At 47.1% G+C, this 23,449-nt stretch overlaps 1 protein-coding gene across 3 annotated transcripts in view; it reads left to right on the top strand.

The window, feature by feature from the left end:
* HEATR3 (HEAT repeat containing 3) overlaps nucleotides 1-22,901 on the top strand; it is a 39,925-nt gene extending 17,024 nt beyond the window's left edge. For 2 of the 3 annotated variants that reach the window (XM_004583835.3, XM_058674422.1), the window contains 8 exons: nucleotides 1,825-1,915; nucleotides 2,013-2,170; nucleotides 2,433-2,515; nucleotides 4,548-4,684; nucleotides 10,077-10,165; nucleotides 12,109-12,252; nucleotides 16,275-16,451; nucleotides 22,154-22,901. In XM_004583835.3, the coding sequence (XP_004583892.2) occupies nucleotides 1,825-1,915; nucleotides 2,013-2,170; nucleotides 2,433-2,515; nucleotides 4,548-4,684; nucleotides 10,077-10,165; nucleotides 12,109-12,252; nucleotides 16,275-16,451; nucleotides 22,154-22,276 (1,002 nt within the window). In that variant the 3' untranslated portion in view covers nucleotides 22,277-22,901. Of the gene's footprint in view, nucleotides 1-1,824; nucleotides 1,916-2,012; nucleotides 2,171-2,432; nucleotides 2,516-4,547; nucleotides 4,685-10,076; nucleotides 10,166-12,108; nucleotides 12,253-12,877; nucleotides 13,006-16,274; nucleotides 16,452-22,153 lie in introns of those variants that run through there. The other variant, XM_058674421.1, reaches the window with a different exon arrangement.
* The last annotated feature ends 548 nt before the right edge of the window (nucleotides 22,902-23,449 follow it).

Genomic DNA, 23,449 nt, shown 5'->3' with positions numbered 1-23,449 from the left:
AGAATTCTGGGTTACATCTAGTAAGTAAGCAATTGGCTTTTCAAAGTCAGCATGACTCCACATTGTAGTTAAACTGTTGCATGAAGAGGTTGGTAGAATTATAAATGAGTATGAACATCTCGGAAAGGAAAATAGGGCTGTTGCAGGATCTACAAGCCAGCTTGATCCACTGACCTTAAAGAGCTGTGTCATTGGAGTACAGTCATCCCTCCATGTGAGTTCCAGGACCCTGGGTGGATACCAAAGCTTCTGGATGGCCAAATCACTTACGTAAAGTGGCCTGGCATTTGAATGTAACTTATCTGAGATTCTTCACGATACTAAATCCAATCTAAATACACAGTTGTCATACTATGTCAAGGATAATGACAAGAAAAAAACTGGATATTCAATGCATGCTCAATTTTTTACTTTATTTGAAAGGCAAAGTTATAGGGAGGCAGAGATTTTCCATCTGCTATTTCACTTCCCTAGTCAGTCACAGTGCTGGGCTGGTCTAAAGCCAGGTGCCAGGTGCTTCCTCTGGGTCTTCCACATGGATGCAGGGACCCAAGGCCTTGGGCCATCACCTTCTGTTTTCACAGGGAATAAGCAGGAAGCTGGATTAGACATAGAACAGCCAGGACGCAAACCTGCATCCATATGAGATGCCAGTGCCATGTTTGTTTTTTTTTTTAAGATTTATTATTATTGGAAAGCCGGATATACAGAGAGGAGGAGAGACAGAGAGGAAGATCTTCCATCCGATGATTCACTCCCCAAGTGAGCTGCAATGGGCAGGTACGCGCCAATCCGATGCCGGGAACCAGGAACCTCCTCCAGGTCTCCCGCACGGGTGCAGGGTCCCAAAGCTTTGGGCCATCCTCACCTTTCTCTGGCCACAAGCAGGGAGCTGGATGGGAAGTGGAGCTGCTGGGATTAGAACCGGCGCCCATATGGGATCCCGGGGCATTCAAGGCGAAGACTTTAGCCTCTAGGCCATGCCACCGGGCCCCGCCACATTTTTTAACTAGCTATTTTCCATTCTCAATTGGATCTGAACCCAGGGATGTGGAAAGCTAACCATTTATTGAAGTATTCCACACTGGTGGAATCCTCGCTAAATTGTGTAACCATCTAGTGGAATATCATGCGGCCATAAAGAAGATAGCAAAGCTCAAAATTTGGAACCAGGCCGTAAATTGTACATTATTTATAGTTTTTGCACTATTTTTGAAAGATGATTGTGGCAATTTTATCTTCATAATTGATGATTTGAGAATTCAGGTCATAGAAATTTGTACAACCCATTTTATGAAATGTTGATAAAAGTTACACATTGGTATTACTTTTTTTCCAAGAAAAGTGCCTCTTCTTTCAGTCTCAGTTGCTTTAAGCAGCCTGGCTGCCTGCTCCACAGCCAGGCAGGCTCATGGGCACACAAGGTCTCAATTGTAGCGTTTGTGAATGGCCGAGCATCTAAAAGCAGGTCCATTGTGTTTAAGTGCCTGGTGTCTGAAATGAACTTTGGCTTTAATTTTAGTGTGCTTAACTGCTTTTTAATACTTTAGATCAAGTTTCAGGGTAAACTGAGTTCAGGATGCCTGAGTATCTATGTTCTGTGCAGCTGCCTTAGCAACATTTAGAGAATACCGTAGCAGGTGGGTGGTGTGCGGCCTCGGCCAGGAAGAACAGAAATGCTTGTCTGTACTTCTACACTGTGTGAGCTTTCTTCCATCCTCCTGATGCCCCTGTGATGCGTTCCAAGTGCAGACTTCTCTTAGGAGAAAAGTCGCACCAAACTATGTTCGGAAACGTCATTTGGTCATTTGCTCTCTCCCACAGCCCAGTGAGAAGGAGTTGCGTGAGACCACGGCTCTGCTGACAGCGCAGCAGACCGCTCTGGAGATCATCGTCAACATGTGCTGCACTGACGGTTCGTTCCCACTTGGCACTTCCCCGTGGCTCCAGAGGGCGGGCTCCCCGGGGCTTCGCAGGCCTGCTCAGCCCTGTGTGCTCTGCCCTCTTCGCAGATCCCTCCGACGACGAGTGGGAAGAGCTCTCGAGCAGTGATGAAAGCGACGCCTTCATGGAAAGCTCCCTCAGCGAGGATGGTGGGCAGCTGCTGTCTCCCCTCTGCCTCTCCCACGAGGTTCACACTGCTCTCACCAACTACCTCATCCCGAAGAAGGTAATCTGCTCACTCAGGCCTGATGGGAGCCTTCTGTGTGCACGAAGCCGTCAGCTCAGCTCACGCTTCCCAGTGTGATGGAAAGTGATGGATAGATTTTGGTCACAAAGCAGAACCAGCAGTCCTAGGAACAGGCTGAAGGGTCGTTCTGTCTTGACCAGACCTAACTGTTTCACTCACACGTAATATACTGGCATTTCACAAGGAACTGGTGCCTATGATGACAACCCTGTACTGTCTTTTTTTTTTTTTTTAAATCTAGGTTTTTGAGAAAACTGCCTTTCCAAACAGCATTGCAGTTGATGTTTGCTCTAGGAGCCCCACATGGAAACCTTTGATCAGAAAGTAAGGAATGTCCTATCTTCAAAATTGTCCTTTATGTTGTCATGTGAAATGGTGGAGCATGAGATAGACGATGCCCGGGTGAGGGGGAAGCATCATGAAGGGTGAAGGCACACATGGCAGTGTCTGTGGTGCTGGGCCTCAAACGTCAGCTAGACACAGCAGGGCTGTGGTTCTGGGAGGAAATGGATAGAGAAGCAAGCAATCACTGGAACTACTCACAACTCGGGGAAACGGTAACAGTGTGGAACACAAGAGGCAGCAAGCAATGGAATACACACAGTAGGGCGGCATCTTGGTTGTGAAGCAACCAAACAGCACAAACTCTGTGGTTTAGGGATATAGGTGCAGCTAATGAGGCTACAGAGAAAAGGAAATGTTGACTCAACTGTTCTGGGTCATGGGTGCCTGCTAAGATCAGGGTGTAGGAACATAGAGGCTATGAGGGTATTGGCATTGTTTATTCTTACCCAGATCCATACGTTCTTGCTTTAGTAATTATTTTTATTTGTTAAGCTTCAAAAGTTTAGAGAGACAAAATACAGATTATTAAAAGGTTGAACCTGAATTTTAAATGTTTTGTACACTAAAATCATTTAAGAAAAGAAGCACTTATTTGAAAGGTAGAACCATGGATACAGAAATCTCCCATCCAGTGATCTACTCCCCCAGATGATAATGACTGCCAGTGGCCAGGTCTGGGGACAGACCAAAGCTAGGAGCCAAGAACTGCATCCTGCTCTCCACATGGATGGCAGAGTCCAAAAAAAACAGCTGGGGTAGAAATAGAATGGCCAGGGCCTGGCGTGGTAGCCTAGTGGCTAAAATTGTCGCCTTGCATGTGCATGGATCCCATATGGGCACCGGTTCTGATCCCAGCAGCCCCGCTTCCCATCCAGCTCCCTGCTTGTGGCCTGGGAAAGCAGTCAAGGAAGGCCTAAAGCCTTTGGGATCCTTTACCCACATAGAAGACCTGGAAGAGGTTCTGGGCTCCAAACTTGGGCTCAGCTCAGCTCTGACCATTGCGGCCACTTGGGGAGTGATCAAATGGATGATAGGTCTTCCTCTCTGTCTCTCCTCTTCTCTGTATATCTGACTTTGCAATTAAAAAGAAAAAAAAAAAGAGTGGCCAGGAATCAACTGGTGTTGCATTGGACAACTTAATGTCCTATACAGCAACACTAACCCCTACACTTGTCTTTTTGGAGGGAAGATATTTATTCTTGAAAGATAGTTACAGGGCCTGGCACGCACTGGGATCCCATATGTTTGCTGGTTCTAATCCTGGTGGCTCTGCTTCCCATCCAGCTCCCTGCTTGTGACCTGGGACAGCAATTGAGGATGGCCCAAAGCCTTGGGACCCTGCACCCATGTGGGAAACCCAAAAGAGCTCCTGGCTCCTCCTGTCTGTATATCTACCTTTCCAGTAAAAATAAATAAATCTTAAAAAAAACAAAGAAAGAAAGAGTTACGGAGAGAGAATGATATTCCATCTGCTGGTTCTCTCCCCAAATGGTCACAGTGGCTGGAGCTGAGCCGATCTAAACCAGGAGCTTCTTTCAGGTCTCTGATGTGGGTACAGGAGCCCAAACACTTGAGCCATCTTCCACTGCTTTCCCAGGCATGGAAGCAGGGAGCTGGATCAGAAAAGGAGCAGCCAGGACTCGAACCGGCACCTGTGTGGGATGCCAGCACTGCAGAAAGCAGCTTAACGCACTGCACCGCAACACCAACACTAACCTATCTTTTAAATCCATCTTTTGGTGTCCTCATTTGCATGTGTGTGTGTGTATGTGAGAGAGATTTCACAACAAAAAATGAAATTTTTCTAATGTACATTTTCATGCCTTGTGAGCCAGGGGTGTGTAGGGGACTTGCAGGACCCAGGCATTGTGGTGGTTGAGAAGTTGACTGTGTGACTCTTTGGTATCTGCCATGCACGCCTTGTATTTGCAGTTGTTCCCATTTAGAACCAGAGACTTAGGTTGAAACTTGGTGCTGAGCTGTCCTTGTGACTTGACCCCTTCCCTCCCAGAATGAACACCGTGCAGTGGAGAGCCCTCGTGTGTCTGCAGAGCCTCCTGTCCGTCCTGGATGTGGACCATCTTGGAGGAGCCCCAGCCCTGCAGGCCCTGGCCCAGCATCTGTCAGAACTCATTTTCTCTCAGCCAGGTAAATACTTGGGCCTGGTCGTGAACTTGGTCACTGTGTGATGATCGTCATCCAACATGCAGACACCTTCCCTAGACACTAAGAGCTGTGCACTCGGGTCCTTCAAGAAGTTTGTAAGAGCTGGTACTGTGGAAAAAGAGGATTAAGCCACCACCTGCCATGATGGCATCTCTTCTGAGCACCAGTTTGTGTCCCGGCTGCTCCACTTCTCATCCAGCCCCCTGCTGATGGGTTGGGATAGCAGTGAAGGATGTTCCAAGTGCCTGGGTCTCTGCCACCCCTGGGGGAGACCTGGAAGGAACTCGGCTCCTGAGCTCCTGACTTTGGTCTGGCACAGCCCCAGCTGTTGTGGCAATTTGTTGAGTAAAGCAGCAGATGGAAGGTCTCTCTGTCCTTCCCTGTCTGCAATGGTACCTTTCAAATAAATTTTAAGAAAGAAAAGAAGTTTGTGGAGGGGCCATTTGTGGCATAGGGGAGGAGCTCTGCCTGCTTCCTGTCTCAGCTGCCCCCCTTCCGATCTGGTTCCTTGCTAATGGCCTGGGAAGGGTGACTGAAGAGATGGCAGTCAGCTGGCGAAATGGATTGACACAAATCTCTTTACATCAGACTTCCAAATAAATAAATATTTTTTCTTTTTAAAGACATATTTATTTTTACTTGAAGGCAGATACACAGAAAGAAGAGACACAGAAAGATCTTCCATCTGCTGGTTCACTCCCTCAGCAGCTGCAATGACCAGAGCTGAGCTGATCTGAAGCCAGGAACCAGGAGCTTCTTCCAGGTCTCTCACGTGGGTGCAGGGTCCCAAGGCTTTGCGCATCCTGTACTGCTTTCCAGGCCATAAGCAAAAGGGAGCTGGATGGGAAATGGACAGCTGGGAGATGATGCGGCCCCAGTGTGGGATATTGGTGCTTGAGGATAGAGGATTAGCCAAGTTGAGCCACAGTGCCATCCCTGGCAGATGCAAATTTCAAGTGCCCTCAGGCTGTTGGTGTGTTTATTGGCTCGACTGGTCACATGAAACCCGTGCACAAGACAGGATGTGGGCAGTGCCGGCCTTGTTCCTGTTCCACGCCAGACTGGCCAATCATGGGAGGGCAGAGCTGGCTTATCAGGCTCAGCTGGCCAGAGGACGACTGTAGCTTGTATTTCTCTCCCCAGCTTTCTAGAAACCTGAAGTCTAGTGAGGGAGCTTTCCTTTACCTCTTCCAGCCTCTGACTCCCATTGACCCAGCAAGGTGTCCCTAGGTTGGGGTAAGGGACATTTGCTGTTGCCCATGTCCCTCCCACCCTGGCCTCCCTCCACTGAGGGAGTGCACCGGCACCATCCCCAGGGAACAGGGCCTGCCCAGGCCAATGTGCCTCCGCCTCGAGTTACTGCTGTCAGCTGAAGTTTTCTCCAGCTGCCAACTCTTTTTTAAAGATTTATTTTATTTTTATTGGAAAGTCAAACATACAGAGAGGAGGAGAGACGAAGAGGAAGATCTTCCATCTGTTGGTTCACTCCCCATGTGTCCACAATGGCTGGAGCTGAGCCCATCTGAAGCCAGGAGCTTTTTCTGGGTCTCCCACGCGCGTGCAGGGTCCCAAGGCTTTGGGCTGCTCTCCAGTGCTTTCCCAGACCACAAGCAGTAACCTGGATGGGAGGTGGAGGAGCCAGGACAGGAACCGACGTCCATATGGGATCCTGGCGCTAGCAAGGAGATTTAGCCATTGAGCCCCTGCACCAAGGTCCTTCACTCTTTAGGCAGGTGGGCACTCACTTCATATCACATGCTGTTCCAGATCCTAGGCTTGAACTAGAAAGACAAGGTCACGGTGTTCATGAGACTGCGTTGTAATGTAAGCAAATATTTTACAGAATTTTGGCTATGAAGGGAGCAAGCCTTTAGCTTAGCAGTTACACCGCCCAATCCCACATCAGATGCACATGCTGGAGAGGCAGCTGTAGTTGTGGTCCAGCCCGGCGCCTGCTGTTGTGGGTGTTCAGGTGGTGAGTCACGGCATCAGCGTCCTCTTGTGCTGCTGGCCTCTGAAATGATATCAAAAATTATTTTTAAAAAGTAGAATGGTAAGAGATGCTGTGTTAAGTTAGTCTGCAAAAACCTCATTGAGAAGATAATATTGTAACCAAAACTGAAATGACTTTAGTTGCTGGTGCCATTGCAGTAGAGTGGTTTAAGCCACCACTTAGGATGCGCATGTCTTGTGTTGGAGTACCTGGGATCGAGTTCTACTTCTGCTTTCATTCCAGCTTCTTGCTAGTACACATCAGAGGCAGCAGGCAATGGCTTACGTGTTGGAGTTTTTACTTGGGTTTCTGCTAACCATATGGGAGACCTGGATGAAGGTCGTGGCTTCAGGCTTCGGCCTGGCCCAATGCTAGCTGTTGTGAGCATTTCAAATAAACAAATGAAACTTTAGGGGGAGGAAAATGGGATAGAATCATATAAGGGCAGGATGTACCTGCTCCTAAAGACATCTGTTGTGTGGTGACTACCAGAACTCCTTTGCTTTGGTATATAATGTACAACTAAAACTTAACCAGGGAAACTCAAAAGAAAAATGTAGGCCTCGATTACGTTTATGCAGGAGCTGCCTCTCTTGCACCCAAGCAACCTAAAAACAAATTAAACCGTTACAGCAGGCAGGAGTTTGGCACAGTGTTACGGCGCCGTGCTGCAGAGTACCTGGACGTGAGACCCAGCGTCACTCGAGTCCACCTCCTGCTTCTGTGTGCCCTTGGAGGCAGCAGGTAATGGAGCAGATATTGGAGTCCTTGCTAGCCACTTAGGATGCCTACACTGAGTCTGAGCTCCTGGTTTCAGCCTTGCCCAGCCCTGGTTGTTGGGAACATTTGAGGGATGAGCAGTAGGTGGAATATGTCTCTCTCTCACCTAAACTGTTGACATATGCCTTGTTAGAGTGAATAAGCCAGTTTAGACTATCCTAAAAACTGCCAAGTTCAGCAAAATTATGCTTCAACACTATAAACTGCTAAATACTAAAATGAAAATAGATACGAGACAGCTGAATAGTAATAGCCATTTAAATGTGTATAGAAGTTGGTTGTATATAAACTAAAATCGAAATGTCAGTGAAGTAGTCAGGAGGTGGTTAAGAACTTGCATTTTTTAACATTGGTTACTCAATACCATGTCAATCAGTTCCATAATGTTGTAAATTGTTGTTGATGTTATGTTGGGGCTTTTAATCGATCGGGCTGATATTCTGCCAGCTCTACCTTCAGACCAGAGATGGTCTCCCCAAGGAACCGTTGAATTTATCTGGACAATAAGATGCTGCACTCTGTGCTTGGTATATGCTTGCAGTGAAAGAATCTCAACTGAATTTGAACTATAATACTGCAACAAGGTGGAGGACTCCACCATGGGGGGAGGGGTTGGGGGAATCCCAGAGCCTGTATAACCTAATGCAATGTAATTAATTTTTAAAAAAAGATTTATTTAAGGCAGATAAACAGAAGAGATACAGAAATAAAGGTCTTCCATCTGCTGGTTCACTCCCCTGGTGACCAAAGCTGAACCTGTCTGAAGCCAGGAACCAGGAGCTTCTTCTACGTTTTCCACATGGGTGCAGGGTCCCAAGGTTTGGGTCATCCTCCACTGCTTTCCCAGGCCACAAGCAGACAGCTGGATGGGAAGTAGAATAGCCAGAACATGAACTAGCACCCTTGTGGCTTCCTGGTGCATGCAAAGCAAGGATTTAGCCACTAGGCTATCATGCAGGGCCCTGTCTCTTTCCCTCTACTGTTTAAGTAAAATTAAAATGAAACAATAAAACTATTCCGGTGTGTTTCCACAACAGGAAGCCAAGATGCCTGTTGCTGTTTCAACAAGTTTTTCCAAAACTTTGTGGCTTAAAACAACAACAGCAATCATAATTTTTTCCCACGGTTTCCCTGTGTCACAAGTTTAGACAGGGCACAGTGGAGAGGGTTTGTGTCTCCAGCACTTTGTGGCTAGAGCTCTCCCCAGGGACAGTTTTTCTGGCTTGTTCTCCCTGGGTACATTTGGCAGTGTTTCTCAAGGTATTTTGGGCTGTTAAAAATTTGGAGGTTGCTCCTGTTTCTAAGCGAGTAGAGACCCGGGGTGCTGCCCAGCATCCTGCCATGCCAGGAGACACCTGCGCACCCACAAGAAAGGACCTGCTCCAGAATGCTGTGCTGCTGAGGGTGGGATATGCCGGTGTCTGTCCTGCGCTGGTGAGCCAGAATCACTTTAGTCTTGCTCCCTGGCATGTTTAACAGCCCTGAGGTCGGGCACAACACACACGTGACCTCTGCTTCCTCATGGCATGGTGGCTGGAGTCCAAAGGCAGGAGTGCAGAGCAAACACAGAGAGCATATACAAGTCAGCTGGGAGTCATGCCACCTTTTATGACCCATCCTGTCACTGTTGGGAAAAGTCACCAAAGTCCCACCTAGTTTCAAGGAGCAAAGAAAGACTCCACATCTTTGTGGGCAGTGGCAAGGTTCTAGGTTAGAGAGGACTGGGAAGGTGACTGTGGCTATTTTTAGAATATGCACTCTCACACCAAAGGGAGGTGTCCCACAGTCGAAGTCAGGCCGGTGACTGACCCCAGCAACCGTTCTTGTTCATGGCTGTGTTCACGTTTATTGCTGTTGTTCTGTGTTGGCAAAAAAGGACAGCAGAGAAGAATGAAAATGGGGCCTGGCGGCATGGCCTAGCGGCTAAAGTCCTCGCCTTGAACGCCCCGGGATCCCATTTGGGCGCCGGTTCTAATCCCGGCAGCTCCACTTCCCATCCAGCTCCCTGCTTGTGGCCTGGGAAAGCAGTCGAGGACTGCTTTGGGATACTGCACCCGCGTGGGAGACCCGGAAGAGGTTCCTGGTTCCCGGCATCAGATCGGCGCGCACCGGCCCGTTGTGGCTCACTTGGGGAGTGAATCATCGGACGGAAGATCTTCTTCTCTGTTTCTCCTCCTTTCTGCATATCTGACTTTGTAATAAAAATAAATCTTTAAAAAAAAAAAAAGAATGAAAATGAACAAGCGTGGAAGAGAACATTGGATCCATGAGAAGCATGGAGACATCATGAGCCAGCCTTACTAACCCAGGGGCAGTTCCAGGGTGGGCAGTGGGCAGTGGGCTTAGGAGATGGAGGACTCTTCTGTAAGTCTGCCGGCATCGTGGCGGGGCTCTGTGTCGTCACGTGCTAAAGCAGTAGTTGAGCCCGCACAACGCCGTGCCAGGGTCCTTCCCACTGTGCTTGTCTTTCAGACCTCATGTATGAAGCATAGGTACTAATAAGCACAGTGGCATAAACATGAAAAAGTGTTTTTATTAAAAGCGTACATTAGCATTTCACACGCTTGGATTGACTGTGTTTTGTGGTTACCTGTGTTTTAGATTTTGCCAAGCATGCTGACTTTCTAGAAGCTGTGAGTAGCGCCCTGAGGGCACTGTTGCAGACAATGGCCTCCAAGAACATCTCTCAAGTAAGAGTGTTACAAATTACTATGCAAAGACTGGCATATGTGGTAGAGGTGAAATTCATCACTTGGCTTCTTTTAAAAGTCTGTTACTAGAGCCATACATGATCTTTGCTCTTTTTCATTTCATTTTTAGTACTGTTTATATAGTTGCGAGGGATGCACGCCCCTTGTGCACTCTGATTAGGATGGAGGTGTGGAGGAAGGCGGGTGGGACAAATCATTCAGTTTTTTTTTTTGTTTTGTTTTGTTTTCCTGTGTCCATAGAAGAGGAAGGGGAGGGGGGTTGCTCCTTGCTGTCAAACTACATCAGCACGTGGGCATGGGGACAGGCATTTGGTAACAGATTAGAGAACCCAAGGCAGGAGAATGTTCCAGAGGTGTTTCTTGAGTAATTTTGATAGTCCTGAGGCTTTATTGACTTCATTGCACCAGGATTGAAAAAAGCTTGCTACACTTGCTACAAAACTTGGTCATGAGGGTAATCCGAGCTTTTCTACTTTCCATTCTGTGGTGAGGGACTCCACATCTCTGCTGGCCTAGATGAGCTGGCTATCATGTCCTCAATGTGTGTCTGGGCATGCTGTCCACTTCACAGCAGCTAAAGGCCTGGTCCTAATACATGCACTCCAAGGTCGGACTACATATATTGTGATTTTCCCTAAGACTGGGGATTGGGTACAGCCATCTAGTTGGGGAGTGTGTCAAGAAACCTCACCTGGGGTGACCTCAAACTTGACCGTCTTGTGCACTAGCCAGTGCAGGGTCAGGATCAGTCCATCAACCACACAAACTTGGCATTAACCAGGCCCAGAATGCCCAGCAGCTCTTGGGGGCTCTTGTCCCAGCAGTGTAACATTTGTTTTAGGTGCAAGGCAACTTAACAGTTGTCTACAGCTGGGGGAGATGCATACTTCTGTCATCCTCATTTTACTGGTGGAGAACTGGGAATGATTGTGGGGTCACATAGGGCTGGGTTGCTGAGGGGCAGCTCGCGCACTAGAACTGGAAGTCAGGGTGGCGTGCTGGCATCAGATCAAAGCTCTTGCCCAGCACAGCACACTGCTGCTTGCCAGAGAGCCGGGAGGGTGATGGTCCCCCTCCCTCAGGCCACCTGCTGCAGTGTGCGCCAACTAGCTTAAACCGAGAACCCAGACCACACGGCAGAAACACTGCACTGAGAGACTTCAGGAAGTTCCTGAGAAATTTGTGTTGTAACTTGATTTTTTTTTTCCCCATGTGATGACTCGTAATTGAATGACTTTTACAACCTTTAGTAAATTACAGGAACACATGCTTGCACAACCTTGTAAACATTCAGCTGCTTTTCACTGTAGTTACGGGAACCTTCCTGTGCTTGTGTGCATCCAGGACGACAGGCGTCTGCACAGGCCGCTTTCCGGGGTGAATACGCTGACAGCCCGAGTAGGGCTTCTAGTCCAGAACCACCAGCTATGTTGGCATAATTAAAGCAGAGCAGCTTCCTCCAGGAGTTTATGCACTCTTGGAATCATGCAGCCAGTCTTTTTTTTTTTTAAGATTTATTTGTTTTTATTGGGAAGTCAGATATACATAGAGGAGGAGAGACAGAGAGGAAGATCTTCCGTCCGATAACTCACTCACCAAGTGACAGTGTTGTGCCCCCCCACAACCAGTGTTGTGCCGATCCAAAACCAGGAGCCAGGAACCACCTCCAGGTCTCCCATGCGGGTGCAGGGTCCCAAGGCTTTGGACTGTCCTTGACTGCTTTCCCAGGCCACAAGCAGAGAGCTGAATGGGAAGTGGGGCCGCCGGAATTAGAACTGGCAACCATATGGACCCAGCACGTCCAGGGCCAGGCCTTTAGCCGCTAGGCTACCGTGCCGGGCCCATGCAGCCAGTCTTATTCTGACCTGTTCTAGACTTGACTGAACTTGATGCAGTGAACGCTGTCCTCTTCTCTTTCACAGTGCATGACCCCAGAGCAGCTGATGACGCTGTGCAGAGCAGGCATTTCTAGCAGCAATCCTGGGGTTAGAGTGAACGTCGTGAGCATCTTGGGAATCACGGGCAGTGTTCTGGCGAAAGAAAATGGAACCCTTGAAACACTGAAGGTAAACTGATTGGCTTCAGAAATGAGGGAACATGGACTGTTGCTACAGGGTTTCTGGGAGTTTTTGTGGACCAGAGAAGATGTTCAAAGAAGTCACTTCCAGAAGTTCTGTTACCGGACTGTATTCTTTGGCTTAGGCTGTCTACATGTATTTGATAAGCACTTGCAAAACCCAGCTACATTTTGCCTTGTAACTTTAGAGATAATTTTTCAAAAGCAATTAGTTGTCTTCAGTGAAAGACCAAATGCAGAATTTTTGAAGATGCTCATTGCCTTTGCTGTTGCATAAAAGGGTACAAATTATGTTCTGTTGCTGACAAGATTGTCTGCCGAGTATTCCTGACACACCAGATAAATTCTGAAAAATACCACACCGTCAGTTCTACTATCACTCCAGGTAGTTCTGAGTGCCAACTCTGATAACAGCTAATACAATAAGAACCTGCATATTTGCTTTAGTTCTTTTTAAAGAAAGATTAATTTATTCATTTGAAAGGCAAAACAAGAGAGGGGGAGGAAGATCTCCCGTCCTCCAGGATACTTCCTAATACTGGCAACAGCCAGACCAAAGCCGGGAGCGTGGACTCTCCCTCTGGCCTCCCACTGGGTCATCTGCTTCCTCCCAGGCACTGCTGGTGGGAAGGCGGATCAAAAGCTGAGCAAGCAGGACTTGAGTCAGGACTGCAGTTTGGGATGCGGGCGTCCCACGCAGTAGCTTACCGTGCTGCACCACGATGCCAGTCTACGCCTGCTTTGAAGCTTTGAAGCTCCATTGCTTAGTAACTACATTGCTAGAGGTGCAACTGTGACTCCAAGGTCAGTCATGGTAAAATCACACTTCATAGTACTGGTCAGTGCTCAACTATTATTGACTACTGGGCAATAAACTCGTTTTCATAGAGTAGCTTTTCTTACAACATTTGTTTATTTAATTATTTATTTATTTGAAACAGTCACAGAAATGGAGAGACAAAGGAGAAAGAGCAATCTTTGACTGGTTTCCTCTCCAGATAAAGGCAGCAGCCAGACTGGCCCTGACTGAAGCCAGGGGCCAGAAATTTCTGCCAGATCTCCCTTGTGGGTTAAGGACCCAAACACTTGGACCATCTTCTGCTGCTTTCCCAGATGGTTTTAGGGATCTGGAGCAGAAGTGGTGCAACCAGGACATGAACTGGTGCCCACATGGGATGCCGGCATCTCAGTGGAATTTACCTGATAAGCCAGCACCTGTAGTGATTTAATCTTTTAATTGCTAAGAACTTTACAGTGATGAATGATATTTTTGACAATCTTTTTTGAGGGAAATGATATATGCAGACACCAAAATTTATTTTATTTATATGAACAGAATAGGTTTTAGGCACCACATAGATACAGTTCCAAAGTGTCAGTCATGCTTTGCTCGCACCCTGTTCCCCAGTGTCATATGTAGTGAAACTCAATCCTGCTCCTGCACACCACCTCCGGAGAGACAGCACGTGCGCCCAGGGTTTATAGACAGACCTCAGAGAGCCAGCCTGTGGCCTGCATGAGCACATGTGCACAATTGAGGGTGTCCATGTGTGATCACTCCCCTGCCCTTGAGACTGGACTTCCCAGGGACTTCCCACTTCAGTAGAACAGCAAGATTTTTTTTTTTAGGTGTTTAATTAATTTATTTTTAAGATTTATTTATTTTTACTACAAAGTCAGATATACAGAGAGGAGAGACAGAGAAGAAGATCTTCAGTCCGATGATTCACTCCCCAAGTGAGCCGCAACGGGCCGGTGCTGTGCCGATCCGATGCCGGGAACCTGGAACCCCTTCCAGGTTTCCCACACGGGTGCAGGGTCTCAAAGCTTTGGGCCGTCCTCAACTGCTTTCCCAGGCCACAAGCAGGGAGCTGGATGGGAAGTGGAGCTGCCAAATTAGAACTAGCACCCATATGGGATCCCGGGGCATTCAAGGCGAGGACTTTAGCCACTAGGCCACGCTGCCGGGCCCAAGTGTCTTGATTTAATCACATTTCCAGGCCTGAAGAAACATAGCAAGAAAGTTCAGTGAATTATTTGCGTGCATAAGCAGATTTAATAGTTGTTAATATTCTAGCATCTGTACCTCATGTAATTTGTTTTCCTGTTTCTGTTAAATTAGACATCATGGTATTTATGTCCCTGTTGGCTTTGAGCTCTTAAAAATGGGACATTTTTCCTATAAAACTGCTGTTATCATGCCTTAAACAATTAAGTTAATTTTATTATGAGTGATACTTAGTTCATATTCACAGTTTTCCAGTTGAAAAACGCCTAGTTACAGATATTTAAGTATGGTTAAGCTAGCAGCAAAGTTGACACATTCTCTAAAACAATTTTCGCACCGCACCATCCGTTATTACGTGTTTTATTTGTACTGTTTTTTCTGTTTGTTTTGTTTTTCATTTTATTTGTAAGAGACAGATTTTTCTATCTGCTAGTTTATTCCTCACATACCCTGATAGCCAGAGCTGGGCCAGGCCTAAGTCAAGATTCCAGAACTCAATCTGGCTTCCTCTGTGATGACAGGGAACCCCAACATGGGAGCCATCAGCTGCCACCCATCAAGGTGTGCGTTAGCAGAGGGCTGGGTTGGAAGTGGAGGTGGACTTGAACCAGGTACTCCAGGATGGGATGTGGTGTCCAAAGCAGTCTTAACCTCTGTGCCAGACACCCTCCCCCTTATGTTAAACTTGTCCCTTATGTTTTTATTATTATTGGAAAGCTGGATATACAGAAAGGAGGAGAGAGAGAGAGGAAGATCTTCCATCTGATGATTCACTCCCCAAGTGAGCCGCAACGGGCCGGTGCGTGCCAATCTAATGCCGGGAACCAGGAACCTCTTTCCGGGTCTCCCATGTGGGTGCAGGGTCCCAAAGCTTTGGGCCGTCCTCAACTGCTTTCCCAGGCCACAAGCAGGGAGCTGGATGGGAAGTGGAGCTGCTGGGATTAGAACCGGCGCCCATATGGGATCCCAGGGCTTTCAAGGCGAGGACTTCAGCCGCTAGGCCACGCCGCTGGGCCCGTCCCTTATGTTTTGTTATAAACTGTAAATTAGATCCAAAGGCTAGATCAGATTCAGATTAGTCTTTTTTCTAAGATTTATTTATTTGAAAGACACAGTTACATATATAGAGGGGAAGAGACGCAGAGAGAGATCTGGGGTGTGAACCCACGGATCTTTCTCTCTGTCTCTCCTCTCTGTACATCTGCCTTTCCAGTAAAAAACAGATAAATTTAGGGCCCAGCGCGGTAAAGACCCTAGCTGTTAAAGTCCTTGTCTTGCACGTGCTAGGATCCTGTATGGGTGCCAATTCGTGTACTGATGGTTCCACTTCCCATCCAGCTGTCTGCTTGTGGCCTGGGAAAGCAGTTGAGGACAGCCCAAAGTCTTGGGACCCTGCACCTATGGAAGACCCAGAAGAGGCTCTTGGCTCTAGGCTTTCAGATTGGCTCAGCTCCAGCCATTGTGACCACTTAGGGAATGAATCATTGAATGGAAGATCTTTCTGTCTCTCCTCTCTGATCTGACTTTCCAATAAAAATGAATAAATTTTTAAAACAGAAATATAGGGCCCGGCACCATGGCCTAGCAGCTAAAGTCCTCCCCTTGAATGCACTGGGATCCCATATGGGCACCGGTTCTAATCCCAGCAGCTCCACTTCCCATCCAGCTCCCTGCTTGTGGCCTGGGAAAGCAGTCAAGGATGGCCCAAAGCCTTGAGACCCTGCACCCGCGTGGGAGACCTGGAGGAAACTCCTGGCTCCTGGCTTCTGATTGGCGCGGCATCGGCCGTTGCAGTCACTTGGGGAGTGAATCATCGGACTGAAGATCTTCTTCTCTGTCTCTCCTCCTCTCTGTTTATCTGTGGTTAAGTATTTAATCTTGTAAGGATTTTAAAATTCCCATGAAATTTGTATATCAAATGGTGTGCCTGACTTCCTTCTGTGACTGAATTGAGTGTTCACTGGCAGACTGATCTTAGTTCTGCGGTGTGTTGTTCTTTGCAGACCATTGGGTGCTTTCTACTCGAGGTCGCCACCAAAGACCCTTGCCTGGTGGTGGCAGGAGAAGCCTTGGATGCTCTCTTTGATGTTTTTGCAGATGGTCAAGAAGCTGAAAGAGCCTCAGTGCAAATTAAATTATTATCTGCTCTGAAGGAATTCCAGCCAGTCTTCAAAATGAAGGTTTGTAACTGCTGTGTTACAAAACGTGTGTGAGACTCAGCATTCTCTGGGGTTGAGGGTGTGTGTGCTCCCACAGTGCAGAGCAGAGGCGGGTGCCTGACGAGGCCCTGCAAATCTCAGTGCTGGGTAGAGCGCTGCATCCCCAGGACTCCGTGGATGCTAGTCAGCCGAGTCACAGCTCGGCAGTGTTACTGTTGAATCACTGTAAGTGACCCTGAATGGGATCTGACACGCTTGGTAATGCTAACTGCTTGGTTCATGTGACTACTATTGTCTGTAGCTTGCTGAGCACCTTGAAAGGCATAGAATTTACTTTTCATTGTGTCATACTGAATATGTGGCTGTCCCTTGGTGTTGTCGGATGTGGCTGGCACCCTTAGACAGCCGCTGGTAGCTGATGCCTTTACAAGTCATTTTATTTATTGCCTTATCAGAAACATGCAAACTAGCTTTGACTCAAAAGCTGGGTCGGTGGAGGGAAAGGGTGATTTTTGACAGAGTTGAATTGCATGTCTATTTACAATATTTACAATTCTCATCATATCTTAATCTCACTTTTAAAATTATGTGGTTTGGGGACTGGCGGCGTGGCCTAGCGACTAAAGTCCTCGCCTTGAACGCGCTGGGATCCCATATGGGCGCCGGTTCTAATCCCAGCAGCTCCACTTCCCATCCAGTTCCCTGCTTGTGGCCTGGGAAAGCGGTCAAGGACGGCCCAAAGCTTTGGAGCCCTGGAGGAGGTTTCTGGTTCCCGGCTTCAGATAGGCACAGCACTGGCCGTTGCGGCTCACTTGGGGAGTGAATCATCGGACTGAAGATCTTTCTATCTGTCTCTCCTCCTCTCTGTATATCTGACTTTATAATAAAAATGAATAAATATTTAAAAAAAAATTTTGTGATTTGGGGGCTGGCGCTGTGACCTAGCAGCAAATGTCCTCCCCTTGAATGCACTGGGATCCCATATGGGCGCCGGTTCTAATCCCAGCAGCTCCACTTCCCATCCAGCTCCCTGCTTGTGGTATGGGAAAGCAGTTGAGCACAGTCCAAAGTTTTGAGACCCTGCACCCACGTGGGAGACCTGGAGGAAGTTCCTGGCTCCCGGCTTCTGATTGGCGCAGCACCGGCCGTTGCGGTCACTTAGGGAGTGAATCATTAGATGGAAGATCTTCCTCTCTGTCTCTCCTCCTCTCTGTATATCTGACTTTGCAATAAAAATAAATAAATCATCTTTTTTAAAAAAAGATATTTATAAAAAAAAAAAAGATGATGTGGTTTGGGGACTATCCATGGTGATGTGGTGTGTAAAGCTGCTGCCTGGGGTACTGGCTTCCCATGTCAGAGTGACAGTTTTTATCCCAACTGTTCCATCTGGATGGAAGACCCGGATGGAGTTCCAGGCCCCTGACTCTGGCTTAACCCAGTCCAAGCTGTAATTGGGCATTTGGGGATTAAATCAATGGGATGTTTTTCCTCTCCCTTCCTCCTGTCTTTATGCTGTCCTTTCTTACCCCCTGTGTTAGTCTGCCTTTCAAACAAACTAAATCTTTTAACATTTTTATTATTATATTTTTGACAATCTTTACATAGTTAATTAGGACATAAAGGCTCAATTGAGGGCTAAAGGAAAGTGGGTAAAACTATCATTTCCACATTTTTTTCCTTATCTGGGGTAAAGGGGGAGATAAGGGAGAAGCCCCACCCAGTCTTCCACCCATCCCAAGTCCCAGATGTGGAGCATGCTCCGAGGGTCTTGCTCAGGTGGTTTTGATAGTTCAGCACTTCTGAATTGCTGCCAGTCTCACCATTCCAAGCATGAGAAAATCGCTGCAGAATCCACTGGTTGAGAGTCCATCTTGGAGTCTCCGTTTGCCCTGTTTTTCACTGCCAACATATGGCTGGGGTGGTTGATTGACTTGTTCTGTCCTCTGTTTTTGCACGGTTCGGAATCTGAGTCCGGCAGTTCAGTTGAGGGGATCTCTAAAGAAACTTTGTCTGAGGTGATCCCAGACTAGATTCTTGTGTGTACTTGGCAAGCACAGGGCTCGGCACAGTCCATCGCCCCAATCAGCTGGTGGTGGCAATTGCTGGGTCGGTTCTGTTTCCAGCCCTGTCTTCCACTGGAACCAATGGGAATTGCAGTCCAGCCTGATTCTGCCCAGCACACACTCGGCCCTCACGTAAACCAGTGGGAGCTGCAGCCTAGTCGGAGCGACCCACAATAAGCCCCACCAGGCCTGCCCCCTGCCCTGGTGCCTGTGTTTGCCATTATGTGCAACAGATTAACACAGTCTGTCCCACACTAAATCTTTTTTAAGTGATTTTGAGTAATGCAGATGCCCAGAGCTCCATCCCGGTCTCCCTCATGGGTGACAGAGACCCAAGCACTTGAGCCATTTTCTGCTGCGTTCCCAGGCCTGTTACCATGAAGCTAGAATCAGAAGTGGAGCAACTGTGACACAAACCAGTGCTCCAGTACAAATGCTTACATCGGAAACCGACTTAACCTGCTGTGCCACAGTGCTGGTTCAATGTGTTAATTTTAGATTTTTTTTTTAAAGATTTATTTTTATTGCAAAGTCAGATTATTATATAGAGAGGAGAGAGAGGAAGATTTTCCGTCAATGACTCACTCCACAAATGACCTTGGGTCCCAAGGCTTCGGGCCATCCTCGACTGCTTTCCCAGGCCACAAGCAGGGAGCTGGATGGGAAGTGGAGCTGCTGGGATTACAACTGGCGCCCATATGGGATCCCAGGGCATTCAAGGCGAGAGCCTTAGCCACTAGGCCACGGCACTGGGCCCAATTTTAGACTTTGAATGAAGCATTTCTTCTAGGGCTGCCCTTGTGGCAAAGTGGACTAAGCTGCTGCTTGTGGTTCTTGCATCTTATAATGGAGCACTGGTTTGTGCCCTGACTGCTCTCTTCCTGATCAGCTCCCTGCTGATGAGCCAGAAAAGGCAGTAGAAAATGCTCAAATGCTGAGGCCCCTGCCACCTGTGTCAGGGACCAGGATGGAGTTCCTGGCTTGTGACTTCGGCCCAGCCTGGCCCTGATCATTGCAGCCATTTAGAGAATGAATCAGGTCATGGACCAGGGGATGGAAGGTCACTCTCTCCACTTTCTTTCTTAGTTGCCTTTCGAATAAGTAAGCTAATGTTAAAAAAAAAAAAAATCCACTTTAGCTTAATGTCAAGAGTGTGTATGTGTGTGTGCCCAGTATTTCTTTTAACTAACAAGCTCTTAGCCAGTCACTGAGAGAATTCTGACCGTTTTTTTAGGTGGATGTGATTGTATGTTAAATTATTGTGGGGCCTGGTGTGATAGCGTAGTGTTTAAAGTCCTCGTCTTGAACGCACCAGGATCCCATATGGACGCCGGTTCTAATCCCGGCAGCTCCACTTCCCATCCAGCTCCCTGCTTGTGGCCTGGGAAAGCAGTCTAGGACGGCCCAAAGCCTTGGGACCCTGCACCCGCATGGGAGACCTGGAAGACGTTCCTGGCTCCTGGCTTCTGATTGGTGCTGCTCCGGCCGTTGCGGTCTCTTGGGGAGTGAATCATCAGATGAAAGATCTTTTTTGTCTCTCCTCTTTGTATATCTGACTTTGCAATAAAAATAAATCTTTAGAAAAAAGAAAAAAAAATTGTGGAAGAATTTTAAGGTATGAAAAGAATTTCTTTTCTGTAAGAAAAGGACTGCAGTAGTGCGCAGTCCCTGGTGTTCAACCAGAGGATGGCGTTGGCTTTAAACACCGATGTTGGTTGTTTCGGCATTTTCATGTTTTGGCATGTCACATTTTTAATTTAACCATAGTGTCTGCCATTTACTAAGTTAAGCTGACTCACTTGTGGGGGAGAAAAAATGAACAATTTACTCTTCATTATGCTTTGCCTGTGCTGGTAGTGTTTCTGTGTGAGTATTTTGAGCACAGGTAACCAGATTGCGTGGTGGTTGCTGAAGCCAGGGTGGGCAGTATCCGGCCGTGGGCTGCACGAGGCCCACACGGCCGTGGGATGTGGCAGCCACACACAAGTGGTTCTCAAACCTCAATAAATCTATAACAGGCGAATTTTTTAAATTGATCATTTGTGTATTATAAATACGCAAATGTCCCAAAGCAAAGACCAGTGCACTTCAGCGTTTCCCGTTATTACCCGGAAGGTAGTAGCTCCGTACCCAGTCCTGCACCTGGCTTTGTTACTCAGCACTATGTCCCTGATAATATGCAGAGGGCTTCCATGTTCTCGGGCATTACAGTCCCTTTAAAATGACCTGCGGAAGGAACCTGCAGAGGAGGAGGAAACACCCTATCTCTATCCCTACAGTTGCAAGGAGAGCAGATGCAGTGACAGTCTTTAAAGAATTTAAAGTCCTTCCCTGCCTCCCTTACAAGGTCAGGCCTCTTAGCAGCATGTGCCCTTTCTTCATAACCTCCATTGTGTTTGTTTTAAGGGTTTATTGGCCCTTGTTGTGGTATAACAGCACCACAGCGGTGCTGTTTGTGACACTGACATTTGTAAGATTTTTAAATTTTTATTGCGAAGTCATATACAGAGAGGAGAAGAGACAGAAAGTTCTGTCCAGTGATTCATTCCCCAAGCGACCACAACGGCCGGAACTGAACCAACCCAAAGCCAGGAGCCAGGATCTCTTCTGGGTTCCCCACATGGGTGCAAGATCTCACAGGCAGGGAACTGGATAGGAAGCTGGGCCAGTGGGACATGAACTGGCACCCATATGGGATCCTGCAGATTCAAGGTGAGGACTTTAGCCGCTAGGCATCACGCTGACCTGACACCAACATCTTATATGGGCACTGGTTCCTGTCCCAGCTCCTGTTCCACTTCCAATCCAGCTCCTTACTAATGTCCATGGTGAAGCCACAGAAAATGACCCAAGTGCTTGGGGCACTGCAGCCATGTGGGAGACCTGGAAGAAGCTCCTGGCTCCTGGCCTTGGCGTGAGCCAACAGATGGAAGACCTTTCTCTGTCTATCCCTCTTCTCTGTAACTCTGACTTTCAAATAAATAAATTTCAAAACAAAATAGAATTTAAAAAGCAGGGGGCCAGCTGTGGGGACTGGCAAAGCAGCTAGCTCCTTTCTGACCTCTGGAAGGTCATACCTGGTTACTTTTCCTCCTTAGTGTGTATTGTTATGGTAATGATATGTGTTGTTATGGTAATCCTATGTGATTCTCTCTTTTTTTTAAGATATGAAACACTAAATTTTCTTTCTTGGCTAGAGGCAAGTTTCTTACCGCATGCTCTTCTGTTGTAAAATGAAGCCACAATTGGATTAAGAGCTTTTCTGTGTATATATTAAGCCTCAGGTTGTGTGTAGCTACCACAAAGTGTATTGTACTGAAGACCTTCGTTCAGGACGCAGATCCACAGCCTCAGCTTCCACCCTGCTAGCTCAGGAGCAGTGACAGGGCTGCTGGTTAGCAGCCCTTCCATGGGAGCCACTGCCCTGGCTAGCCAGAGGTTAGGGATAATTCAGAAAGAGTGAAATTCAGCCTGTACCTCAGGTATTGTCAAGATGCACATTCTGATTCTGTTGTGTTTGTCTTGCAAGTAGACACATGTCACCAAATTCTTGCAGCTGTCTTGTTTGGAAAATGGTTTCATACACCCCTAAAATTAAAACACTTTGTTCAGGTGAATCAACAATGCATTCCAAGTCACATACAGTTTCTTTGGCAGATACGAAGAGAAGGTCGTGGCAAATACAGTCCGGACCAGCTGTGTGTTCTGGACAACGTGAGGATGAATTTGAGAAGGTTTCTTGCTTATCAGGAAATGGTTGAGAGAAGACTGACTTCTTGAATCATCGGAACAGAAACCAGAATACTAAATGCCAAGAATACTAAAGGATTTCCTTTGAGTGTCTGTTTCTGAGAGCTGTTTTTAATGCCTTTATTCTATACATTAATTCCGAGTTCATAAAAGCTTGAAAGCCCATGAGAAACACTTGGGTAGGCTTTGAGGTTGGGGTGGCCTTTCTGGTGCTCTCCAGGCTTTGTCCCCAGCAGACTGAACCCTTGGAGACAAAGAGCGCAGTGGAAATGTGGGGGACTCAGCGAGGGGGGTTCTTCTCTGGTGATCCAGGAAGAGACTTCACACAGTCATGTTTTCTTTGAATCCTGCAAGGAAAGGAAGATCCAAATCATGGCTTGTCTGCTCTTTTAAGCCAGTATCATTTTATATTAGCTGAATTATGAAGAGAATTTAACTGAATTATGAAGAGGAACTTCATAAATAATTTTTGAGCATTTACAGGTGAAGAAGTTGATGAATTGGATTTGTGTATCTACTTAATAGATTATGATAATGAGCTAAAAGGGAAATTGTGCAGTTACTGCCTTGTAACAGCACTCCTTGATTTTACTTGATAAGGAGTCAGACATGGGAGAAAGTATTTTTAAATAAATAACTTTTTAACTTAAAGCTTTGTGTCGCATGGAATCTTCTTTTTTTTTTTTTTTTTTTTTTTTTCAAGATTTATTTAAGGGCAGACTGACCAAAAAAGAGGGAGACATTTGTGTGGTGCAAGTGAGATCACGCCAAACATGTCTAAGGTTTATTAAGGAGTCTTTAGTAACCAAACTTGGTGATAACAGAGCCCACTAGAAATAGCAAATCACAAATCTGTATGGCAATCCAATCAAGAGGAGCAAATGGTCATTACCCTGAAGTCCATTCATTGAGCTGAAGGTCTATGTCCCATCTGCCCCAGCAATGTAAGTTATCCTAAGAGACATGCAACGAATAACCTGGACACATTTACAAAGCTGCAGACATTCAGCTTTCCCTGGCATCTCTGCCCACATTCCGCTACTGCTAGGTCTCACCTCTCCTGGAACTCTTGTTAGTACACAAATTAGAAACACAAAGCATCTTAGCATTGCTGTCTTCATTGTCCCATCTGAGCAGTGAACAGAGGGAATACAGACACACAGGGACCACGCTCAGGGGCTACCTGTCTTGGAAAGGCTAAGA

The sequence above is a fragment of the Ochotona princeps genome, chromosome 16, assembly GCF_030435755.1.
Source record: "Ochotona princeps isolate mOchPri1 chromosome 16, mOchPri1.hap1, whole genome shotgun sequence".
In the NCBI taxonomy this organism is placed as follows: domain Eukaryota; kingdom Metazoa; phylum Chordata; class Mammalia; order Lagomorpha; family Ochotonidae; genus Ochotona; species Ochotona princeps.
Note: the sequence above shows the minus strand (reverse complement) of the source record. Positions and strands in the feature narration are given on the sequence as shown.